The sequence below is a fragment of the Folsomia candida genome, unplaced genomic scaffold (assembly GCF_002217175.1).
Source record: "Folsomia candida strain VU population unplaced genomic scaffold, ASM221717v1 Fcan01_Sc002, whole genome shotgun sequence".
NCBI classification, from domain to species: Eukaryota; Metazoa; Arthropoda; class Collembola; order Entomobryomorpha; family Isotomidae; genus Folsomia; species Folsomia candida.
In genome coordinates, this window is record NW_019091194.1 from 9366063 (window position 1) to 9386211 (window position 20149).

The window sequence follows — 20149 nt, forward strand, 5'->3', positions numbered from 1 at the left end:
ATCCATGCTTGGCATGGATTTAATTGTTTTAGGTGTTTGATTTAAGCCTACACATAGTATTATTAAATATGCATTAGAATTAGAATATTAAATTAAATTTAGTATGAAAATTAGAAATTGCGTGTGGTATTTTTCTCAGAGTGCAGTGAAGAAACAAAGAGAAAGCGAGATGCCAGTAACCATTGCGCATTGTCAAAAACCTATGGGCTATTCATACGTAATATGGTATCATTCATGACATCAAACGTTGTCTTAAAATTTATGTGGTGCATTTTTAAGATAAATGATCGCACATGTAGTTAAAAAACCGACTCGATTTAATTTATTTAAGTATGAACTTAGAGTTAGAATTAGTGAACAGCTCTCATGAATTGTAGGCGGAGAGACGCCATACACAAACACGCCCACCGGCTCTTTCTTCTTCTCACTAGGCAAATGATTTCTTTCTCGGTATTATACACACATCTTCGTGCTCGTCCTCGAATTTGTGAAAAGTTGACACTAATTCTTTGACCGTTTTATAAAATAATTCCACCCCACGAGAGGGTGTGTAATCTAATCTAACAAAGATAGGAGTTGGTAATTTTAATTGTGACGAGGATGAGTTTCCCAGCGGAAGGGGATCATCAGCACCATCACCGAATTCCCGTCGCCCAGGAGGGAGAATTGTAAGGGCGAGGAATTTATTTTTTTAACCCAAGTTTGTTAAAACTTGCAGCTTTGATTTAATAATATGCTGTTAAATTAAATAATTAGGTATTCGCTGAAATGGCACACCTTCCAGTCACATTTGACCTCAGGGTTGAAACAATTCCTCTTCGACGGCGATTTTTTGACAGATGTGACTTTGGTGGCCGAAGGAAAGATGATTCGTAGTCACAGAATGCTGTTGAGTCTTTGCAGTCCGCATTTCAAGCAGCTGTTCCAGGTGAATTTCATTATCAATAATTTAGTGTGCTGTTGCTGCTGCTGATGATGATGAATATGTTTATTTACTCCTGTTTCCTGTTATCTCCATTCTTGAATTGGGTTGTTTACATAATTGATGTATTTTCTGTCACTAGTGCAGATATATTACATAAGTTTGGAGACGACAATGCAAGTTAATGTTTAGTGGAATGATTCTATCAAATGATCTTGGTTTCATATTATATTCAATATTTAATGTTGCATTTTATATGTTCGTATTTCTTAGGGGAACTCTGCACAGAACGTTAATACAATTGTGATACTCAATAATGTTCGATACCAAGATCTGCAGCATGTGATTCAGGTAACAGTGACATGGAGTTCAATGATTTTACGGACACGTTTAATTTATCTGGTAGTATAAATTAATAATAATAAACTTTTCTTTTCAGTTCATTTACAATGGCGAAGTTAAAGTATCAAACAATTACGAACTTCAAGGATTTTTGCAGACTGGTGAGCTTCTTCAGATTGAAGGACTTACCAAAACAAGTTCAAAACACGAGACTGAGGGGCGTGAGCCAGCATCACAACAACAACAGGGGCACTTATCTCCCAACGCTCAATCCACCCCAATCCCACAAATGCATCATCGCCGTAGTCATATTCAAGTACCTAATAAGGGTGGGCCGGGTCCCGCTCGATCTCATCAAATTCCTGTAACCTCTGCTGGGGACGGCTCTTCTCATCCTCCACCCACCAAGCGAACTCGCCTCTTGCCAACAGCAACAGTCACCAGCGCAACTGTTGCCTACGGTGAAGCCAATAACGTTGTTAGTAGTATTACGGGAGATCTGAATTCGTCATCTTTGGAAGATGGTGGCGATGGAGTATCAGGAATCGACCCGCTGGCTGTGCCTGATTTGAGTTCGATTGCAGCAATGGTGGAGCATGACCCTTTGAATTTGATGAATGAAACGGGTACGCATCCATCTACGTTTATTATTCGCTGATTTTTTTCAATTAAGTGTTAATTATTATTAAACCTATGCAGGCGTGAGTCAACATCAACATCAGCACGGTGTGCCAGGAATCGACGACGAAGAACAAATGATTACTATTGACTCCATCAAGAGCGAGTCGGGTGTTGAAGGACTTTATGACGAAAGAGACGAGGAAGAAGATGAGGAAGGGTTTGAAATGACTGATCACGGCGATGCTTCTGGGTTAGGAGTGGATGGTAACACTAAAATGCGAAATAACCGACCGAGCTGCATTGCATCTAATGTGATATTCAAACCCATCACTCTGTTCCCTTTTAGGTATGTATGACGTGAAATCTTCTGGACCTGGACCTTCGTCTGCAATTTCTGGTGGTGCTTCGGTTGGTGGTGGTGCTAATGTCAAACCTCCAGGTAAGATGCGCTTTTTGTTTTTTGCGTAAACATTTAGTGATTAGTAAAAACATTCCACTCCTCTCTTCTTTGACTGTACTAATACGCCGGTCATCTGCATTGGGATGGTACCGCGCACAAAAACGACCAAAAACCTTGTCGAGTGAAATGTTAGTTCTCATCACTTTATGTCACCGCACAACTACTGAGCTAAGATGCATTTTAGTTAGATGGAAAGGTCAAGGGATGATAGGCTCACCGTAGTTGTCCACTTTTCATTAATATTTTTTGCTGATTTCATTCCATAATGAACAAATTCTTTTACGATCTTGTTTAAAGAAAATGGATTTCTGTCACGATTTCATTCTATTACCATAAAAATAATGGAAATATGCATTTTAATCAAATCTTAATATCGCATATGTACACAATGTCTCCGGTTAATTTTGCTCTTGCCAGTTATTAATAGTTTAAGTATTTTCTTGCCTGGACTTTGGCGATTTTGATTTAATGTCCGCAGTGGGCATACGTATTCCTCCTACGTTACGAACGTCTATCAGGAGTACAAATAATACAACTAACTGATGCTAAAAGCAGAATACTCTGCTAATAAAAATACTTCTCTCGATTTCGTATCCCGGCAGCTGGGTAGCAATTTACTTGCTACATGGTTCAGATTTCCTTATATTAAAAAATGCTCTCAACTTTTAAAAGTTTTTTAAAACATACTTCTCTTTTGGTCGACCAAGTAAATTAATAGTCCATAATAAAAGAAGTTATATAATTAGGTGTGGCACTGATCTGTGTGTCCTTTATTTGAAAATAGAGTCAAGCAATAGATAGATATTCGTTCATTGGAATACAAATCAAGGGGCGCAAACTGTAATGCACTATGAATTCCTTAGGGAGAAGGAGGTATGGACCACTGCTGGATTCGACGAATGGGGCTATGGTTTGTGGAAGGCTGACAAAATCAGGCCAATTATGTGAAGGATTACTTGTTTTTCAAGCACATAGATATCGTAGCAAGGGCTGCGAAGAAGTGAAGGAACGGCCTTCAACAAGGTGTAACAAGTGTTGGTGTTGGCGTGCACTGAACGCTACTTCTCAGATGACACATTTGTACTGAATACTTGAAATCATTCTGTAGTGTTCAAGATTACTATTTGATTGTTGTAAAGTTTGATTATCTCTTGATTTCGCAGCATAATAAAGTACAATTGAAAATTTGAAATTTAATAAAAATATTGAATTATCGGGCCAGTGGAGTTATTCTGCAGAAATGGAATACATTAAATTGACCATTAAACAAATTGGCCCCTTCTTTTTTATTACTAAGGGAAGGGATGAATGCATGTAATTATACAAATATTTGTATAATTATATACCTTGGCGAACTTTGAGACGCTATTCGTAAAATATCCCTTGATTACACATCCATGAATTTGGAACTGTATTGGAAATATTTATACAACTCATTGAGTTGTATGAGCTTTGTGGTATTCACTTAGCAGGAAGGTCTTGCAATAAAATTATGGTGGAAACTCTCTGCTGAACGCATCAATAAATGCACATTCTTCACAATAAATCATTTATTTTCCGAGCAATGCCAAACACGTTAGATTGGGCTCGTGAGGTACAATCAAAGAAAGGCGAGAATACCTCTATTGGAAAAATACATAGTTTCGTTCAGTGCAGTTCACTTATCTGTTTCCTGTTTCTCATACTTTGTAGGCAAAAGGATTCAGGATAATCGTGATGATGACGACGGAGATCCTCCAATCAATAACCGTAATTCTTTGCCAAAATTGTCTATACATGAACAAATTTGCGTTCCTTGCACTAGGGTCACATCCTCCGGGGTTGTTTGTCATGGGCTCATGCACAAGCGGTATAGACGAACCAATTGTAAAAGGAAAGATAACCTTAAAAGTAATAGTAGTACGAAACAAATTGACGGTGTTCTACCTGGCTTCGAACTTCTTTTAAGGTGCAACAAATGTTCTACTTGGCGATCTCTAAAAAAATGGCAAGAGATCAATTATATTTATTGATTACTTCAATTCAAGACTAAAGTAAGATATAAACTGAACTAATAAAAATGGGTATGATACTCGAAATATTATTATACAGACTCTGAAGCATATTCTTCCTCATATTGTACAGTGCATACATCTTTTGAAAAATTGAGATAAAGTTCTTTGTCCAACTTAAGTCGCCTATGACTATATACGTGTGCGTTAGTATTTTATCGGATGGTGATATTTTTTTGTAGCACATTCATTTCTGATTCCGGTTTGCTTGTGTTGTTTCAGAGAAAACTGAAGGCTTCTTCATAACCTCAACTCCTACTTTAGACAACCTACTTTACGAGTTCCCATCCAAAGTAGCAAAGGGACGTGGGGATAGATCGGCCGTATGGCAATTTTTTTCTATTGACGTCAAAACGGAAAGATGCATGTGCGTTTTCTGTAAAAATGAAATTGTAAACAACACATCTACACTAAAAAGACACCTTAAAGCGAGACACTCTAACAAATTTTATAACATGTAATCTCCCGAATAATTTTATCCGTCCATTTTATCCATCTTTGTAACCCAAAAATTATTTTAATTTAATTATTTTAGTTTTGAAAAAACTTTTAAACCAATTTAAAAAAGATGGAAATGCTCATCTGTGAACGGTTATAGCGTATAAATAAAATGGCAGATGAGAGCCAGTACATTTGTAAATTGTATGGATCTGGGCTAAACGCCACCGAATTATTTAATCATATAAACATTTTGTAAGTTGCTGCTTATCAAAATGCTTTACGATCAACGGAATTCTGTCCCCACTTCCTAATTTTGACAATGTATAGACTGCATTGCTACATGGGATTTTCAATCGAGTCATCATTGAAGTACATCGTTAATTGTAAATTCTGTATAGGTATAAATGGAATAGTGAAAAGTAGCTACCATGAAAATTGTGAGATATTGGGCAATAGTTCATTAAAATTTGACCTTCCGATTATTCAATAACAAAGTTTGCAAGCAACAAGTTCATTTATGTAAAGCCGGCTTTGTCCAAATTGAATTAACAAATGATGATTTTCAGTTTGCTGTTGGTTCTCTTGGGTTTTGGAGATTGACTTTATTCGTTTGCTTGATAGGTGTAAACAGAAGAAAACAAGTGATTAGGCGCATAAGAGCGATTCTTGGGAAAGACGGTCCTTCCGATAAAATTTCCAAAAGTGCCTCGTCAGTCAAGCGCCACGCTGAAGTCGCAAGTTTATGTAGCAGCAACATGTCCAAGTTCAAATTTCCTTATCCAAAGAGAGGGATTGGAAGAGTAGATCTGGATGAAGAATCAGTGACCTCCGTCTGGACCTTCTTTCAATATAACCCTATCTCTGACCGGTCACAATGTAACTTTTGCGGTTATATGTTAGCAGGAAAAAATTGCACAAATCTTAGGGTACATCTAAAAAGCAGACACGCAGATTTATTCGAATTTGATTTGACTTCCGGCCAAGTGTATGGGCCATAAAAGTTTAACATTGAAACTAATAGACAACAGTATTACGGTCTAGTTAAAAAACTCGCTCGATGTCGATAGTTTTAAATGCCCAAGTGATTATTATTCGGTCGGTATACTTATTTGTGTTAATATAATAGGCAGGCAGTTCGAGACGCATCGACCCCAGTCATGGTCGTCTTCATCATTATCACCTTCCGTTCGTCCTGAACCTCGAAGCTTTATATGGCACCATTTCACCCAGACATCAAACTGTAATGAATATATCTGCAGAGTTTGTCATAAAAAGTACATTGCAACTGATTCCGTTAGTAGTATGAAAAATCATTTAGGACTAAAGCACAACTTGTATAGTAGACAACGGAAAATAAAAGTGGATACATAAAGTACTCGATATGGGCAATGAATAAGCAAATATGTAGCAAAGAAGCGCAATTAAGTATTTGGAGATTGTGAATTAGATTTGCATATATATTTTTATTATAAAGTCTGTGAAATTATGGTTAAAACACCATAAAATGAAACTTTAAACTCTTGTTGAGAAATATAACTGCAATAAAACTTGGTCACTTGAACATGCTCAGAAATTAGAACTTGAATCATTTTACTTGACTCAACCAATAAAATTGATAATTTTTGTTGCACTCGGAGATCAACACCAAAGGAATACATCCACAGCCAATTACCAGCTTATAAATCCGGTTACCACAACCATTGTATCCACCACTGTCTGGGATTATTTCAAATGGGATGAGCACAGAAAGAATGCAGTTTGCCTGTTATGTTCCAGAGAGATCAAGCGTCACGGCACCAGAACATCCAACATGTGGCGTCATTTACAACGAGCTCATAATATTCAAAGGTGTATGCATGGCGGGTCGTGATGATGTAAATTGGTGTGAGTATTCTTTTCGCAGAAATAAATTATACCTTTCACTTAGGGTGGTAGGGTATGTGAGATTAATAAGTGAGTACTTATGTATTTATATCCAATATCCATGTACAGTTTCTCCTTTTGCCTTCTTGACTATACTTTCCGTATGCATATCACAAAATGGAGAAATTCCCTCATGTAAATTTTAAGAGAATTCTTGCTTGCTCTATATGCAGACTTGTTGGGGGGATATGGTCCATCTCTGCTGGTCAGGGGCATTTCCAAGATTTCATCTGATCGAGACAGAAGATTCGGAGGATCGTCGAATGTTTGGAAACATTACTCAAAATTTAACCCTGATTCTCAAACGGCCAAGTGCCTATCGTGTTTTAAAACGGTTAGAACTACGAAAGCAGCATGTACTTCCAATTTATGGACGCATCTACGACACCATGGTATCTCTCGATATTAATAAGGTAATTTTTGAACAGCACCACATTATTAAGGGAATTCTTCTTTTATTTAGCACCGAGTGATTAAAAAACATTTAAGAAATTGTTGCATCATGGTCGTGGGATAATTTGGTGTTAGTATAAAAATAGTAATAGTAATAAAACATGCAGTTCCTACTCATAAGTGTATTCCAATTTCGTAATAGATATTTTCATTTGACTGAGCAATTTATCTCTCAGAATTCGTGAACGCGAAACATCTTGGCAGTAAAGGGTTGACTTTTTAAAATGTGTGTTCTGGTTAGGTATGGGTTGCACAACGTCGCCGAGGTGGAAGGCAACTGTGGGGGGTAGATCTGGCACGGCAACAAACGTGTGGCGTCATTTCCACTATTTTCCAGAATCACGTACTGCTGAATGCATGGCATGCAAGAAAGTGATGAAAACTGCAAAAAATTCCAGCTCGTCTAACCTGTGGAAACATTTACGTCGTCATCACATTTTTCCCATGAACAAAAGAGCTCACCTCTGATTTGTCTCAATAAGAATATTATAACTGTATAACGGTGTTGAATAGAGTTCAATAAATCATAGCAGTTTTGCAAACCAGAAAATAGTATACTTGAGCGACTTTTGTGTGGTGTATCCACGATTACTTGTATATAATATTTATACACATCTTAATGTGCATGTACATGTGCATCTCGTACATGCATTTCCAAAGTTGTACTTCTTTATCTTGTTTTTCAAATAAATTATATTGTGATGAGATTCTTCAATTTCGTATGGAATTACTTTGTAGAATCCGCATCAATGAGGAAAACATCTAGAAAACGACCTGTCTACCAGGGTGCAGCTGTTGTTCGTTCCCGATCTTGTCCTTCTAATGTTTGGAACCATTTTCGCATTCTTGACGGCAAAGAAGACGGCACGTTTGGAGGAATTTGTCTCGAATGTTCTGCTATTGTTAAAGGAAACAAGCGGCTGGCCACCTCGAACCTTTGGCTGCACTTGGAGAGAAACCATGCCATACGTCGATATTAATCAATTACCCTCCCTAATATTCATACATATTAAGCTAAATATATAACAATAAACTTTCGGAAAGTATTTTTGGAATGACATAATCATTTCATAAGCCTTTCATTCTTGTACACTCGAGTTTATACGGAGTTTATAGGCCATGCTTTTATTTGTCCGCATCTAATAAGGTCCATTTTTATGCTATCTGCACATCAGATAAGTCTGACGTCAAACTCAATAAAATCAGGTCGAATGATGACCAAGCACAAGAACAGGGGTGATTATTTGTATCACCTGTGTGGATACACTTTGAAAAAGTTTATCTCGACGAAGGCCCCATTGGGTAATGTCTATATTGTGAAAGACGTTTCAAATTGAGCAACCCTATTAAAATCTCGTGGAGACATTTGAGGATAACTCATAAGATCATGATTGCTTGACATCTACTATCTCACAATCAGTAACGTCATCCAATGTACTGAATTAAATTTAATTGTGCCAATTCAAATTGGTTAAAATTAAAACAAATGACAACTATAAGTTTTTATTTTTCATAATACAGCCATGTATAGTTGATTTAAAAATTAATACACAGTAGACAGAGCAGTAAAAATGAGGATGAAGGACACCATAAATCATATGAATTCTCCATCAAACTCCAAAGTCTGGAAACATTTTTGGTATTACGGAATAGTTCTGCCGAGTGCTCATTTTGTCAAAAAGTTGTTCTGTCCAACTGCTCTCATATCTATGATCTAATCTTTGCAGATATTTACGATCCCATAATATTTCTAATACTCTTTAGATTTTTTAGAACAGCATTGTATGGGAATTTTAAATTGAACCATTGGATAAATAAATAGATATAAATATATTTACGAATTTGCGCATATGCTTGCCTCTAACATTTTCCTAGCCCAGATTGTGTATATGGGATTTAGCAAAGCATTGACTGGAATTTATTTCTTTCTTTCTCGATAAAGGGCTCCGGTTGGCTTCTCGCCGATGGAAACGTACGAAACGTTCAGATTCCAAAAAGAAAAAGACTAGACAATGTTCTTGTCTCACATGCGGTCAAATTTATTCCAATACTTTTTCCTTAGATCGGCACATCCGAGCTGTGCACCGTCAGGAGAAATTTTTGTGCCCATTTTGTACCTCAGTTTTTCCATACCAGCATAGCCTAAGTACTCACGTACGCCTGCAACATCCAAAATAAATACATTTTCATATTGAACAACTTATTTTATTTTTATTGTATTAAGAATGTGGACAAAAGCAGTCTCATATGATAATAAATGACTTCTTCAAAGTGAAAATGGTTCCGTTTATTTATTATTTAGTTTTTTCTGCAAAAGTTTCCGTTCGCGTTTTACTATAAAATCATCCCAGCTCCACTATTAGGGAATTAAGGAACATGAACAACTCGTTGGTTTTGAACTATAAATATACAAAATTACTATTCATGTACGGCACAGATCATTCTAAACCGTATTTTTTAATTTTATGTATAGTTGTTAAACGGAGAAAATATGGACTATTCGGTACACCCGAACAACAAGATCGTGATCAACAAGGAAGAATGGGACATTCGTCAATAATTTTGGATGGGTTTGCATACGGAAGAGCTGCGAAAACTAACCAAGCGGCATATTATCGTTGTAGACTTCGTAGGCGAGGTTGTCCAGGTCGGATTACAGTGTATTCTAATGGAAGAACTAAAGTCGTTTGTGAGCACACGTGTGCCACAAATTTGCTATAATATCAGAGTCGTTTAACCAAAATTATAAGTGCATAATCAGCAAGTATGTCAAGTGTCCAGAGTAGTTCTTTTCAATTAGATAGGCACGTTGTCCTTATAAAAATATAAAAATCCAGAGAAACATTGTTCCTTTCCAAGTTCAAGTTAATTTGCTAATAATACAGTTTGTACATATACGCACCTTCAATTATCAATAGGACAAGTATTTCTTATGCACTTTGTGTATCGAATTAAAAGATCTTTTTCCATGTATGTATGTAATCATATAATCATACCATCATTTTACAATATGCATCATATGTGTTGTCAATGCAGGTTTAAGTCAAATCTAACTAAACTCTTTGACTTACGCAGATAAAATGGGTTAAGTAAGCACATTCAGTTGATTCGTAAAGATGTGTATGTCAATGACATAATCTCGACGCTATTTATTTGTAAAAGGATTCCAAGTACACATTCTTGTATAACTGCTGCATTCAAAGAGCACAACTTTATTTATTACAAAGTAAACATATGTAGGTTTGCGTGATTACTTTAATGAGTAGGAATTTATGCAGGGGATTGAAACCGCTGGTTTGGAGATAGGGTTTTTACTTTAACATATTAACATTATTGCGCTTAATTATTTTTCAGAAACACGAGATCGGAAGTTAAAGTGCCCATATTGCCCGAAGACATACAAAGATACAAGTGGCTTATCGAGACATGTAAAATCTATTCACGAGGGCATTAGGTATAAGTGCAATGACTGCGGCTGTGAATTTGTTTACGAAACTGCTGTGTATCGACATAAACAGCATAGCTGCCCTAAGAAGGAAATTAGTCATGATAAAAGATAATCGACTTTCCACCTACAAATATGTACCTATTTGCTATTTGACCTGCCTACTTGTGACTCTATTTTTTATTTAAATGTCTCCACATTTTTATAGGAGCTACAGGAGCTTTTTTTTTTTTTTTTTTTTTTTGGGGGGGGGGGGGGTATAACATTACAAGAAAAAAATGGGAGGGGATGAGAAGTTGTCTAGTTAATCCTGAGGCCTAGTCCTATAGTTCCCAGTACCTTGCAAGGTTTAAACCCTTGTTGATCTCATGATTAAGTTGGAATATCAAGACTTGTTAACAAAATGTTGAAAAGTTGTCGTTAGTCTTCTGTACGTCGTTCACAGCACAAAATTTAGCCATTTGAACAAAAAGTATGCGACAATATAAATATTGTCGGCTAAATCTCCTGCTTTGTTATAGTTTTTCATTTACTTCCATGTGGGCTTGAACAATTATATTAGGGGAGGAATATGTGCTTGTACATCGACAAAAAATGAATACAGCTCAGTTTTAGGCCTTTTAAGATGGCCTTATAGAATTATCCAGATGTTTGTCTGTCCGTCCGTCTGTGCGTCCGTCTGTGCGCACGATAACTCTCTTTAAACACAAGCTATCGACTTGAAATTTTGCACACTTCATCTTTCAAAAGTAAGGATGAGTTCGGAGATGGGCATGATCGGCCAAGTAGTTGGCCAGTGGGGGTCTTTTCCACCCAAATGTGTTGCCATTAACTACCAAGATGGTATTAATGCCATCTTAAAAGGCCCCGCAAAGTTGCTTGGAGTAGGTTTTTTCTTAGGTGAGGCATAGTAACCATGACCTCTTGAAAAAATGCATGGTTACGGAGAAGCCTAAGTATGCAAACAGACCCCCCCTCCCAAAATTCCACTCAAGATTGTGGCAAAACGGCTAATCGTATCAAAATGGTGTAAAAGGCAATCGTGCAGACCTTGCTGGGTAGATGATGCCCGTCAGGTCTAGAGACTTGACAATCTTATTTTAACCCATTTTAAATCGATTTTAAACTTTCAAACGACTGGCAAATTCACTTTTCCCATGCAAAGGTTGTGACTCGTCCATGTTTTAATGTGCGGAAATCTATAACGCGTCATTTAAAACAAACCCGAGCGAAATCGGACAAGAAATGAAAAAGTTTTCTTGGTAGCATCTGCAGCCAGTTACGTTGCTTGTAATGTTTCTTCATTACTTATAACAAATACTCGTTTCTATTAGCAACCAGCACAATAGAAACATGTAAGCTCTGCACTTACATATGCAAATATCTAAACATGTAAATATGTATGTACATGTATGCACTTTTAGAAATCCAGTATTAAAATAGTACCAAGCGGTATTCAGAAATGACTACAAAAATGGTATTCATAACTAATGCTCTGACGTAATCATGTTTCGTTTTCTCCCATGTGAGAAAAATTTCACGGTGAAAATGCAAATTCTCTTTCACGTTTTCCATCATAACTTTGTTTAAACTAAGGATGAGCATTACGAAAAATCCTGAAACACGTGTTTAATCATTTATCTAAGGATACATAATTATCGTCAAAATCGGAGCTAGACCGCTGGCGTCATCGTATTGCAAGCAATAGGAACCACTGAGATTTCAATTATACCAGATTTCTAAGGAGGGGAGGTTGTGTACTATCAACTCCTGGATCTCGATGCCCTTTGGATATGTTGTAGTGTCCCATGAATGAACAAGAACCCTGAAGTGGTTTGATGCCATGGCCACATTTGCGCCCGCCACACCCACTCAAAGATTCCCAAAAAGGGCTTTCACTCCAGCTTTCACTCACTAAAATCCTCGCCAAAAATCCAATTTTACTCCGATTTTGAAATTTCTTTCACCATTATACTCCCAGATAGTTGCTCTCTTAAATCCAACATCAAATTCCACTGTTTGAAATTTTTAGTATTTTAAAAATTTAAAATTCTGAATTAGCATTGTTGTGGTAGTCAACAAAGCAAATTATGGCTGCGAAATAATCATCAAAAAAGTTGAGTTTGATGTTGGATATAAGAGAGCAACTATCTGGGAGTATAATGGTGAAAGAAATTTCAAAATCGGAGTAAAATTGGATTTTTGGCGAGGATTTGAATGAGTGAAAGCTGGAGTGAAAGCGATTTTTGGGTACCTTTGAGTGGGTGTGGCGGGCGCAAATGTGGCCATGGCATCAAACCACTTCAGGGTTCTTGTACATTCATGGGACACTACAACATATCCAAAGGGCATCGAAATCCGGGAGTTGATAGTACACAACCTCCCCTCCTAAGTGTGTGTATATACAAAATACATGTATGTATGATGTTGATGCATTTCTTGCCCTTTAGTCCACGGGTGATAGGGGAATTTAATTTGGTGTTCCACGCATTCACACCCACTGGAGAATTAATTGCATATTATGTAACGCATCCAGGCTAATGAGATTTAATTTGGTATCTATTATTGATGACAACTTAAAGAGACTTAAAAACAAAAAAATAAACTAATTCTTTAAAAAAAACTTAGGTGAGGCTTGCTTAAAAGGGAGAAACAAGAGGTTCTCATCGTGTAATAAAATAATATGCTACATCAATGTTCATCTCATGATTTATAATTTTAGGTGAATACAACAACAAATTATATGCGTTTCGGACCATTTGCCTCGCCGTGGGCCATTTTATGATTCAAATAATTAAAATAACTTGAAAATTTATTAGCGCTCAGTGCATTTGATACACATATGCAGTAATAATTCATATGAAACGATACAGGATTTAGTTAGATAATTTCGTTATCCATAATCTATTGGTGATGTAATGTACGAAGCTTGAGTTAGTTTGTAATATTATATTTCAGAACACTAAATTTTAAAAACTTCGACCTATCTTTGAAATATATTCATGTAGGCCATCAGTATAAGCAGAATCGAATAGTAACGAAGATTGCAACTTATGTATATTTAGGTACAACCATCAATATGGCGCACATACTATATATATACATATATGTATTTGTATGGAACAATTAATCAGGCCCACGGCGAGGCAAATGGTCCGAAACGCATATAATTTGTTGTTGTATTCACCTAAAATTATAAATCATGAGATGAACATTGATGTAGCATATTATTTTATTACACGATGAGAACCTCTTGTTTCTCCCTTTTAAGCAAGCCTCACCTAAGTTTTTTTTAAAGAATTAGTTTATTAAATTTAGCTTTGGATTTCCATGAATAAACAAAGAAATATTTTTTTCTATGTATAGTTTCAACGAAATTTACTAGATCAGATTCATAAGTTTCTATGTATATGTAATATGATTTAATTTATAAGCAGATGTAAGAGGAATCTTCTGAGAGGATAGGAATGATTTTTTTTATTATTATTTCATATTGTTAAATGAAGATATGCACGCACTATTTTGTATGTTCTTTATATGCATATGTATATATGTATGTACATACTTCTTGGTTTTAACAATTGGTTTTGTTTTATTACTTATCAGGGCGCAAGCAATTGTTCAATAATCGTCGACAGAAAAGAACTGAATGGAAAAAGGGTGGAGCATTTGCATGTACTTTCTGTGGCAATAGGTATAGTCTGAGAGGTTCCCTTGAAAGGCACATCGCCTCGATTCATAAGGGACAAAAATTTTTTTGTCCAAAATGTAACAAGGAATTCAACTACAAGTTCCACGTTTTAAGACACATGAGGGAAGTGTGCAAAGTGGACGTGTCTTTATTTTATTAGGAATATCATAAGACACCGAATGATATGAACGATATAAACATTTATATATTATCGCTATTAATATCATTAGTGTTTCACTAGGGTATCATGTAGTAATGATTTGTAAAAATGTGTTAATTTGTTCAACGTTTTGAATCTGAGAAAATAAAGCCATCACACGATTTTTTGAGATTGATCCATGTATGACATATTCTTTAATTGTGCATTCAGAGGTCTGTTCCAGAAACGAGCGACTACTTATTATATACAGTTATTTACAAGACTATTCATGCATTTATTTATCTGGAAAGATAAAAGTATGTTGAACAAAATTCATTTTGAGGACAAAATTTCATTTCATTTCTCAGGGTTCTTCGATTCGGTGGGCAGTTCTGGAGCTGAGGTTTGCATTCGACCAGGACAGCCTAACATCACATCGCAATGTTTCTCAGAAAGTTCATCTCCAATTTATTTTTGTTCAGAGTGTTCCAAAAGTTTTACCAGTCAGGTGAATATGAAATCTGAATTTTATATTTATGAATTAGCCCAGAACTTTGGAAACGACTAATCAACTACAATTGAATAAACAGGGTGCAGCTAAACGTCATAGAAAAGAGCGACATTTGTTACAGTTTTCTTCCTGTCCAGAGTGTGGGAGGAGATTCCGGCGGCTCTATGTCTTGAGGATGCATCGACAACGAGTCCACAATGTTGTTTCTTCTAGAAAGTGATGATTTTCTTGTTTTTGTTTTTTAAGATGACGATCCTACACGGTTTCAAATGGTTGGAAAGAAGAATTTGTCTCTGCCATCGAAATATAAACACAAGTCATTCGTGATGAGATGTCCAGAGTGTAAAAAAATATATACCAACAAGACGGCTTTCAATAGACATCGTAATGTTCAGCACTTTGGCATGTTAAAAATATGTCCTCATTGTGGAAAATCATTCAAAAGGAAATACATTTTAACAGCTCATTTAAGGAAAGATCATGGTGTCGAGTGTTTAGAATGACAGGTTATGCCTAAAATATTGACATTCTCGTTTACAAATTGTAAATTACAATTCTTTATTTCATGTTCTTATTATTAACGCGTTAATAAATACACGAGCTGACAAATAATATGGTTGTTACTTATTATCACTATATTTTGAATATTTTAAGAACAATTGTACGTACATAATTATTGCATTATATATGTACGATGGATACGTACATAATGTAAAGCTTAACTCGTTATAAGTATGCAAAAGTATGTATTATCAGCACAATTTTTTCTCTTATATATGTATGTACATATTATGGAATTTTTGAGCCTTAGCCATTGGACTTTTCATCTTTGGTTGAATGCATCGTCGCCACCTCCAAATTCATTCCAAATGGAATGGAAAGCCTATTGTCTTGTATTGCATCTTATTGTGCGATTAGTTCCTTAAATTAGTCAAATTAGTAGAAATACCCCAGGACATTTCATATCGGAAAATGTTTATGAATCACTTGACTTTGCTTGCAATTGGCGCATGATGAACGAGTACTATGTATGTAGTACAAGGAGCATTGTACCATGTACATAAATACTCTTTAAACTACACAATTTGTTAAAAATGTACGGAACTTGTGATAATAATACCAATCTGTTACGGGGAAAATATATTTTCAAACTAATTTTCTTTTGGTCATTCATAGGCTTCAAGTATTCGGGACAGATAGGGAGTGGCGGATTGTTGCAGTGTCCAAAGTGCAATAAATCGTATTCCTCGGGTGGTTCTTTACAGCGCCATATAAAGGCGGTCCATGTCGGAAAACGACATTATTGTCCATGTTGTTCTGCCAAATTTATGCATCGATTCCATATGACGTACCACTTGAAAAGTTGTGTGAAGAAAGAGGTGTGTGGTGTCCCATAATAATAAATTACTCTTCGTTGCAGTATTCATCTTTTTATGATTTATTGGTCTCACATTTATGATTTGTAATGTAGGCTTGGGCAGGGCAAGAATCGTCACGAGAATTCCTCACGACGACTCCTGTACAACAAGGAGAAATTTCCGATGTCACCTTTGCCAAAAAACGTACGAGTTCAAAAGCTCCCTTCAACGACACATTAATTTGAATCATGCGATAAAAGTGATGCATTATTGTCCGGACTGCAGAAAAGGTTTCAAGCACCGGTCGTCAATGATACGCCACCGTATCCACTGCACTGCAAATCAAACTCTCCGAAATTCATAGTTCAAACGTATGTAATATCTAATAATAAGTTATATAAAGCTTAAAGTAATTAAAGTAGATTTAATAATGAACAATTCATTGATTGATGCCTTGAGTGATTTGACCTACATGTGTATGTATACATACTTATATGGTTAATGGATACAAAATAAAATTACGAATGGTAAACACAAAAATTATATGCTATGTACATATGCATTTTTATGAAGGATACAGTTGCAAAGAAATAAAATGAACTGGATAAACTATATAGCGTTCGAAACACACATTATCCGAACTTAATTAAGTAACTAATTCTGATCTGAACTGAACTCATCATTCCAACTTTGATTTTATTGCAAACATTATTATTGCATGTAGCATTATTTAGAGCGACCGTCACGTAGCAAAATTGGATGAAATGAATTGTAGTATACGATTAACATGACGTCCCAGTTGCAAAATTTTAGCATCCATTAGACATATTTTCTACATACTTACATATGTACCGAGGAATGCTATGGCCAAAAAATGAGATAGCATACAATATAAATTCAACAGCGATATCTGTATACATTATTAACTTTAAGTTTTACTTTTCTATCCTTGTACAGAACGAGAACGCAAATCTAGCGCTGTTTGGAAATTCTTCAATTACGTTAATACAAATTCACAAAATACAATTTGTGTTTTATGCCATCGAATTATGCATCGTGGAGACAGTCACCGTGGGACAACTTCGTCAATGAAAGCTCACTTGAAAAGATGGCATAATGAAGAGTATAGCTTGCATTTTCCTCAGTAGCCATAATGAGCAACATTACATTTACTTTAGTGCTTATGAAATACAATGTATACAGACAATTACTTAAAATATGTTCAAATACAACTTGCATTCACATGTATTAGTAGCCATTTCATTTTGCGCACAAAACGTAACGTTACGTTGAGACAAAGACTGAAATTGTAGCTTGTATGGTTGTTTAACTTTTCATAAATTGGTCCATGTTGCTCAAGTATAAAAAGGTGAGGTCTGGTTTCTATAAGTAAGTAAGTGCCATTTTTAATATTCAACAATACACTTTTCACCACAGGTTATGGTCAAACCCGCAGTCGCATTGTTGGCGGCCGATGGGGTGGAGGGATGAGATGGAACCAGAGTCGAAAACGCCAATTTCAGATGAAATTAGAGGACAAGCGAATATGTCCGTACTGTCTGGAAGTATCCAGCCGAACGAATCTGTCGCGACACATCACCCATAAACACAGTGACGAACTGCAAGCTCAAGGAAAGCAACTGTTCAAATGCACATATTGTCGAAACACTTATCGAAGCATGAATCAACTCCAAGTGCATATAGCAGAAAAGCATAATAATGGTTCCGCTAGGAAGTCAAAATGAATTAAAAGTATGATGTATCCGCACAGACTGCAGAATTTTCTGTGCATTTCGTCCTCACATGCTTCATGATAATGTTGAGCCAATTGCAAGTACATACATAATAATTGTTAATAAAATTAATAATAATAATAATAATAGTTATATATGTACGTACAACTAATTAGAAATGTATGAATTTGTGAAGGACTCTATCTACTGTAAACACAATATACATCGTTATTACTTTACTCATTGGTATCTCGTATATTTATCCATGTTAAAATGCGTTTTTATATAATTGCTCACAGGTTGATAATAAATAAATACGTATCAAAATAAGTAATCTCACCGAGAAGTCATATTTTAGACTCGTGTCATATTATTATATTTAATTTTATTCGGTATCATATTGCACAAATTACATCCAGAGACTGGCGGATTAAAGATATCGGGATTAAGGATTGAGATTGAGATTGAGGATTAAGGATTAATTTTAAAATTGTGGGATTAAGGATTGGGATTAGGGATTGAATTCAATCTGGGATTGGGATTAATTCGGGATTAAATTTTGGCTATTTTTCTGGGATTGGGAATAAATTTAGTCCTGGATTAATTGTTTGCATTAAATTTCATTATGCCAGATTTTTAAATTAATTAAATGAATCTGAACTTCGGAACAAGAAATATTTTGAACATTTCACATGCAAAATTAGATCGTTTAGGAATAAAATTTTTAAATGGCAATTGAATATTTTTTGCACTAAAAATTATATACGGGAAAAATGCTAAATTTACTCTAGGTACTATTTTTAACGGAAAACTTTGACCAGAATTTGAGCAGAGCACTCACATTGCTCACACCAATGTTGAAAATTGTTCATTGAGGACACCACGTTATGAGTAGTTTTGCAAAATGATGTGCAGTATTTTTAAATATGTGATAAAAATGAACGAAATGCAATCAATTCTTGAAAAGGGAGCGATCTTAAGAGAAGTTAGCTTTTAGATTTTTCATTCATTGCAAATTTAATCCCATTTTAATCCCATTCTAATCCCACTTTAGGATTAAACTTGGCATATAGGGATTGGGGATTAGGGATTAAGGATTAAAATTCTAGAACTTGGGATTAAAGATTGAGATTGAGGATTAATTAATCCCCAATCCTAATCTCAATCCCCAATCCTAATCTCAATCCCCAATCCTTAATCCGGGATTGACCAGTCTCTGATTACATCACATTTTAATCGTACCGTTCCATTCATTTAAATTACTATTTTGAATTTGAATTTTGTTTATTTAAACTGCAGGACCCATTTTTTATACGCTCACGCCTGTGCCTTTCGACTCGCGTCCAGCACCGATTCCCCCAAACCCCAGTTCAAATCACGGATACGGTTATGAAGGAAGTGAGCTTAAACCAGTCCCAAGTTTCCTAGACTTGGCACAACAACAACGCCTTGGTTTCATTGGAGCTACCACAGTCTGTGGAGACATTGGGGGTAATTATCAATGTGGGAAAAAGCTAAACGCAAGGAAACCGAGAAAATTGGCGGAGACCTCCGGTCCTGTTGAATGTCACTTATGTGGCAAATGGTCAAAGAACAAAAACAGTTTGAAGACACATAGATCACTGTATCATCGCCCAGATAAACAATTAAAGGGTCAGGGAACTGATACTTCAACCACATAATTAAATCAAGAAATAATGTTGACTAATTGATGGTAGATATGTATGAAAATCATTGACGGGTTGGGTGCTACATAAATAAATATTATTGAATAGTGGTGACACATTGCTAGCATTAACCGATTTTAATTTAAAGGTGAATCACGAAAGTAGCTTTATCAAGTTAGCCTTATCTTATTTCGCTTAATTAATAATAAATTGCGAGTCGTTGAAATATGTTTACAAATTAAATTACAACCAAAATATTAATCTAGTCTTACTGATACCAATAATAGTCATCCATATTTAGTCATATAAAATGTTCATCAAAGTAAGCTTTACGTAAAAATTGTATAGCATTATATTACGACAAGGATAAATAAATTATACTTGGGCTAATC

At 35.6% G+C, this 20149-nt stretch overlaps 1 protein-coding gene across 21 annotated transcripts; it reads left to right on the plus strand.

The window, feature by feature from the left end:
• Positions 1-411: 411 nt before the first annotated feature.
• LOC110844851 (broad-complex core protein isoforms 1/2/3/4/5) lies at positions 412-20115 on the plus strand. Of its 21 annotated transcripts, none has more exons than XM_022091155.2 (8): positions 412-668; positions 757-928; positions 1196-1273; positions 1362-1890; positions 1964-2149; positions 2232-2324; positions 9687-9860; positions 14265-14684. In XM_022091155.2, the coding sequence occupies exons 1-8, from the start codon at positions 601-603 to the stop codon at positions 14507-14509; spliced, it is 1545 nt and encodes a 514-aa protein (XP_021946847.1). In that variant the 5' UTR covers positions 412-600; the 3' UTR covers positions 14510-14684. The 21 variants fall into 21 exon arrangements, with proteins under 21 accessions (XP_021946847.1, XP_021946848.1, XP_021946851.1 ...); XM_022091162.2 differs by lacking the exons at positions 9687-9860; positions 14265-14684 and adding exons at positions 17315-17480; positions 19390-19601 and having other exon boundaries at positions 414-668; XM_022091158.2 differs by lacking the exons at positions 9687-9860; positions 14265-14684 and adding exons at positions 16176-16378; positions 16471-16900 and having other exon boundaries at positions 414-668.
• Positions 20116-20149: the final 34 nt, after the last annotated feature.

Excerpts from the sequence above, each read along its gene's own strand:
- LOC110844851 (XM_022091155.2), top strand. The coding sequence starts at position 601 with ATGAGTTTCCCAGCGGAAGGGGATCATCAGCACCATCACCGAATTCCC. Across the intron at positions 669-756 it reads GTCGCCCAGGAGGGAGAATT|GTATTCGCTGAAATGGCACA; the intron begins GTAAGGGCGAGG and ends TTAAATAATTAG. Across the intron at positions 1,274-1,361 it reads ATCTGCAGCATGTGATTCAG|TTCATTTACAATGGCGAAGT; the intron begins GTAACAGTGACA and ends TTTTCTTTTCAG.